Source organism: Tupaia chinensis, unplaced genomic scaffold (genome assembly GCF_000334495.1).
Source record: "Tupaia chinensis unplaced genomic scaffold, TupChi_1.0 Scaffold143636_1, whole genome shotgun sequence".
In the NCBI taxonomy this organism is placed as follows: Eukaryota; Metazoa; Chordata; class Mammalia; order Scandentia; family Tupaiidae; genus Tupaia; species Tupaia belangeri.
In genome coordinates this window covers 16,238-22,272 of record NW_006203484.1, presented here as the reverse complement: position 1 = coordinate 22,272, position 6,035 = coordinate 16,238, and the positions used below count along the sequence as shown (strand labels likewise).

General features: G+C 39.7%; 1 protein-coding gene across 3 annotated transcripts in view; it reads right to left on the bottom strand.

The window, feature by feature from the left end:
• Window positions 1-6,035, bottom strand: part of LOC106733379 (ankyrin repeat domain-containing protein 26-like) — a 28,009-nt gene that overhangs the window by 6,489 nt on the left and 15,485 nt on the right. For 2 of the 3 annotated variants that reach the window (XM_027766698.1, XM_027766700.1), the window contains exons 4-5: window positions 4,415-4,488; window positions 2,657-2,823 (exon numbers count right to left, since the gene is read on the bottom strand). In XM_027766698.1, coding sequence (XP_027622499.1) covers window positions 2,657-2,823; window positions 4,415-4,488 — 241 coding nt within the window. The remainder of the gene's footprint in view (window positions 1-2,656; window positions 2,824-4,414; window positions 4,489-6,035) is intronic. The other variant, XM_027766699.1, reaches the window with a different exon arrangement.

Genomic DNA, 6,035 nt, shown 5'->3' with positions numbered 1-6,035 from the left:
GCAATCTGTTCTTGGCGTTTTTCTTTAGCCTCCTTCATTCTCTTGGCCAAAAGTTTAGCATATTCTGCTGCCTCTTCCTTATTTTTCTTAGTACGTTGTTTCTTGAGGGCAATATGCCGGCGTTTGTGTTGCAGGACACGGGGAGTCACAAGACGCTGAATCTTGGGTGCTTTGGTCCCAGGTTTCTTACCTTCTTTTTTTTAAGGGCTTTCTTACAACATATTGATGGACATCATCTTCTTTAGAGAGATTGAAAAGTTTTCAGATTCTTCTAGCTCTCTTAGGCCCCAGGCAATGAGGCACGGTAGTATCAGTCAGTCCTGGAATATCCTTCTCTCCTTTTTTTAACAATAACCAAGTTGAGAACGCTCAGATTGGCATCCACAATTCAACCCCGAACAGATTTGCGCTTTCTTTCTCCAGTTTTCCTGGTCTGTAACAGGAATGTCCCTTACTCAGTAGCAGGCAGACACGGCCGTGGGTCAAGATGCCCTGCTTCATGGGGAAACCTTGTTTGTCGTTTCCACCACTGATTCGGACTACATAACCCTTCCATTCTTCACCCAAAGCGTCAGCAGCAACTTCTGCAGCCATACGCTTCTCATAAAAAGCACAAAGTTTGTGTTCATCATCTACTTCAATGAGTTTCTGGCAGCCCGTGGCTGGGAAGGAAATATTCAGCTTCATCTTGAAGCAGCTGACCTCCTCTGAGTCGCCACGAAAAAGAGGCCCAACTTCCGCTTAGCTCAGGTCACATAGGCACTTTCTGTTATCCAACAAATTCTTAATGAACACAGAAGGTAAGAACAAAAGAGCCATACAATCCCCACAGTGGACACAACTGTCGGCTAAAACTATCAGAACTGAGCCACATCAAACTTCTTTTGCAATGGGAATTGTTTAATGTTTCAAAGATTGTATCCATGAAAACTACATTTGGTCACTTAACAAATGTTTTTTTAAACAAATTCTTATTGATGTCTTTCCATAGACACTGAGAATATGGCAGTGAATGAACAGCCTATTTATGAGAGTGAAGGAAGCACACAAGAATACTCAAGACAGAGCGGCAAAATGTAAGTAAGTTAAAGGAGAGAGAGGAAAGTCAGGAAATGAAATATTTATGACTTGTAGGGAGAAGAAGCACAACGGTCAGTCAGGATGGCCAGGAAAGGCCTTGCTGAGTAACTAAGGCCTTTTAAGTAAAGCACTGAAGAAATGGAAAGTACATGCCTAAAGGACATATGAGGGGAAAGCATTCCATTGTGCTTTGTGCTTTTACTCCCATTTCCTCTTCGCTAGCAAACATTTCTACCCTGTTAGAGTGGCAGAGCAGAGAATAAAACGGTAAGGCAGCACAGGGCCTCTCTTATCTTTACAGCCTGCATTTGACAGTGAACACACACACCTGCTCTGCTCTGCACTAGACGATGCTTTCCCTTACCGCTTTGGCGATTCTTTTTTAATTTGGATCCTGGGATATCAAAAAACACTGCCAAGTACAGAGATATGCCTGAAGTGGTGAAGAAGAGTGAGAAGTTCAGTGTGGGTGGAGCAAAGAGAAAAGGACAGGAAAATAGAAGTTTGACTCACAGATAAACAGGGGCTAGAGAACCCAGCTGGCTTGTGGATATTAGGAAGAACTTTGGGAACTACTCAGTGAGATGGGAGGCAATTAAGAAGGTTTTGAGCAATGGAATGAAATAGAATCCAACTTTCTCTTTTAAAATTTATTTTCTCTTATTATATCAGAGGGTACGTGTACACATGTGAGAGTGAGAATGACATATGCTTTAATAGATCCACTGTGCTGGAAACTGATACAAAGAGGATTAGAAAAAATAAAGAGACCAATTAGCAATCCATTACAGTAATCTAGACATCAGATAATGTGACTCTACACACACACATATATATGTTTGATTGAACTACTGGACAGTGCATGACCATGCCAGAGAAAGAGACAGAAACAGGAGAGGTTGTGTGTTTTTTTTTGTTTGTTTGTTTTGTTTGCTTTGTTTTGTTTTTTACATTTTTGCCATAGGTGTGTGCGTTCACCAGAGAGAGACAGAGAGGGGAAAGAGAGAAATCACCCCTCGAAGGAATGGCCATGCCATTTCTTCTCCTCTATCCTCCTCTCAGGATTTCGGACACATGCACACACACACACCTGGGTTTGTCTTTAACCCACCAAGTCTGGAACTCAGAACATGTGTCCAGCGCCTTGCCCACCATGTCACCTGCTGGTCTGGATTTTATTGTTTGTTTTTTTTAACAAAATATTTATCAATATGATTGGGGGAAATTACTTGCTAATTTGCATTTTTCTGATGACCAAGCCAGGCTGAACATCCATAGTAAATGTACAAAATTTGTTAACCATAAATATTAGACCAAATTAGGGTAAACTTTATAGAACAACAATTGTCTACCATAAAATCTCACTATAGAGATTTTATTGTTTGTTTTTTTTAACAAAATATTTATCAATATGATTGGGGGAAATTACTTGCTAATTTGCATTTTTCTGATGACCAAGCCAGGCTGAACATCCATAGTAAATGTACAAAATTTGTTAACCATAAATATTAGACCAAATTAGGGTAAACTTTATAGAACAACAATTGTCTACCATAAAATCTCACTATAGACTTACCCATCATGCTCTTCGTGCTCCTTAGTAGGGATTAGGAGCGCATCAGCTTTTGCACTCTGCTGAAATACTCCACGGCCATCCTCACCAGCAGGAGCAGCAGCACCATCACACAGGATTTCTGATATACTCATTTCATTACTGCTCTGTTTCTTTCTTCTCTCATCAGCCTTTAATGAATTCAGGGTAATTAGTGCTTTGTTCAATAGAAACTTATACTGATTGTATCACTTGACTCAATTTAATTGTCATGATTCTAATCAGGAAAAAAAAAAAAAAAAAAAACAACTTTTTTTCTGCTTAACTTTGCACTTTATTCAATTTAATTGTCATAATTCCAGGCAGAAAAAAAGCTATTTTGTGTGAATTTTAATTCTATCATTACTGGTCACTGGCATTTTTGTAAATTCTGCTTCATTTTGGAGTAACAGAAATAGAATTTTCCAAACATTTTAAAAGGGCTCTTCTTTACTTTGTGCTTTTATTCCCATTTCCTCTTCGCTAGCAAACATTTCTACCCTGTTAGAGTGGCAGAGCAGAGAATAAAATGGTAAGGCAGCACCAGGCCTCGCTTGTCCTCACAGCCTGCCTTTGACAGTGAACACCCACACCTGCTCTGCTCTGCACCAGGCGATGCTTTCCCTTACCACCTTGGTGATTCTTTTTCCATTTGGATCCTGGGATATCAAAAAAGTAAAAAGTAAAGGTACTCACTGAAACATCTGAACCAAAGTTTGCCACCACACAAAGAGCGGAGTGAAACTGCTGGGTGAGTAAACAGTGTGGAATTCTGAAATGCTCTTCCTAATTTTGCCTGATTTTTCCTAATTTTCTAACTTAATAACCACACAATTCTTGTGACTGGAGAATATTAATATACTGAAAGGGGGAATAAAACCAGGAAAGGTTAAATAATCTGTCCAAAGTTCCTAAAGTGGTATTACTTAGGATTTGATGGGACCAAAAGAGGAGATATAATTCCACAGTACTAAATCAGATAAATTGCTAGATAAATTTATCCAGTTAATCAGATGGATTAAAAGTGTAACTTTGACAAAGTAATTTCATATCTCTGTGGGGAGCGGAAGGTCTCATCTTTTACTTTTAAAGGAGATTATCTCTAGAGTTTTATCTCTCTTTAAAACTCCATCTCGAAGGCCAGGAGGTGGCATAGTAATAAAGACACTAAACTCCCACAAGGCCAACCGGTGTTCAAGTCCTGGACCAGGTGACTTGAAAATCACACTGGGCACATGTGTGTGCCCCACATCCCAAGAGAAGATTGTAGAAGAAGGGATTGCATCATGGCCATCCCTGTCCCGACCCTCACCACCACAGAGGGTGATTTCTCAATATTCCTCTCTCTTTCTCTCTCCTGAAAGTACACACAGCCTGTAGTAAATTAATAATAATAATAATAATAATAATAATAATAATAAAAACAAACTTAGTATCCCTCAGATTTCTACTTTGAGGTCAAATGCTAAATTTTTTATGTAATCTTTATTACATAAAGAGGGAATAAAAATGAAAGTGAAAACAATACTCAAGAAATTTTTTCCCTGAATCACAGGATCAAGTTCAGGTATGAGTTACTATAGATTGTAAGACTAGTTTAACTTTTATAACTAGCTAAAATTAGTCAATTATGATCACTGAATTCTACCATGCTAGCTGAAAGGTAATTTCATTTAGACTAAGCTTTGCTAATAAAGCAAAGACAGCAATATTAAATAAAAAACGTAGGAATAATTTCCATACCTTAGGTTCCCTTTCTGCACTTCCATCAAGCCTTTCTTGCTCTTCCTCTGGTGTCATTTGTAAGTCTAGTTCTGCTGACAAATCCACATATTCAGTTAAAATGAACTACTTACAACAGTTAGATAAAAGCCATCATCTTTATAAAGATAGAATATTAAGTTTTGTCAGTTGAGAGCTAAAATGTAATGTTTGGATGAATATTTATTTCTTTAAGAAATACTTTTAATTATTCAAAATGACAACAAACCAGGTTGTATGTTCAAAGACATACAACCCTCTCAAAGATCCATTCACGAATTCATCTGCACGACACAAATGAACACAAATTTCAGAAACAAAACGTGGAAATCAGTAGAAACACAGTCATACTGTACATTACTCTCCCACTGATAACAGGACTGTTTCAACAACCTGCTAAGCAATGTCATCATTAATGCTTTCTAAATTACTGTTACTTTTACCCTTTTATCAGCAAAACTCTTCTGCTTATATTTGAATTGCTTTCCTCTACTATTCTGATATATTTCTTTCCACCTTTTAAGACTCAGCTTGTTATGTGTAGTCTTCTTTGATTAGCTGTTTTCCCCAACAAACAGGCATCTTTCCTTTGGACTACCCTAACACCTGGTCTGTTCTTCTACTGTACCTTTACCACCTGAACTGCAGTGACTTCTTTCAATGCCTGTCCCCCCCCTTTTTTTTTTTCCTTTTTTTTTTTTGGAGAGATTTTCACTGTAGGGCGCGTGCGCTCGCCAGACAGAGAGAGACATAGAGACAGAAAGCGAGAAATCACCCCCCAGGGGGGATGGTCACGCCGCAATCCCCTCTCCTCCATTCTCCTCTCGGGATCTTGGGCACGCACGCACACGCGCCCGGCGTGAGTTTTAAGCCACCGGGTCCGGGACACAAACCACGGTCGACTACGTGGGAGTCCAGCGACATAGCCATTACGCTAACTGCTGGTTCCCAATGCCTGTCCCCCTTTTGCTCCTAGACTGTATGGGAAAATATTTTAAATAATCTTTGTAACAGTCTTTCCTTATTGTACTCAATAATTACTTACTGAGTTTCTGCAAAGAGCTATGCACTGGGGTTTAAACAATGAAAATGGAAGGTGTCAAGAGTGACTTTTCTGGAGATAATGCCTGAGCAGAGATTTCAAGAGTGAGAATAGAGACACACAATGCCTCTTTCAGAGTAGGGCTCCACCCAGTATATACCAAAGGTCTGTTCTTTGTGGCAGAACCTGGAAGCCTGGAAGGTGTAAGGGCCTGGAGAGCAACTGGGGCTGCCAGAGACAGCATGGGAGGGGGCGGGAAGTGGGGGAGGGTGAGAGGGAGGGAAGCAAGGGGAAAAGAGGGAAGCAAAGCAGACCCAAATATGGAAAATAATCTGTTGGTGATAACGTGTGTTGTAATAGCTTTGACGGAACCAGTAGACAGTGTACTCATGACAGAAAATTTCAGTTGGTATGAATGAATGTAAATAAATTTTAAAAATGGTGAGATTAGCCTGATTGAAAGAGCAGAGGCAGAAGGGTGGAGCATGCAAGACAGTAGCATGAGAAGGATGGAGATGAAATGGGGTCTGCATTTGTCTCACAAATGCAGATGAGGCATTG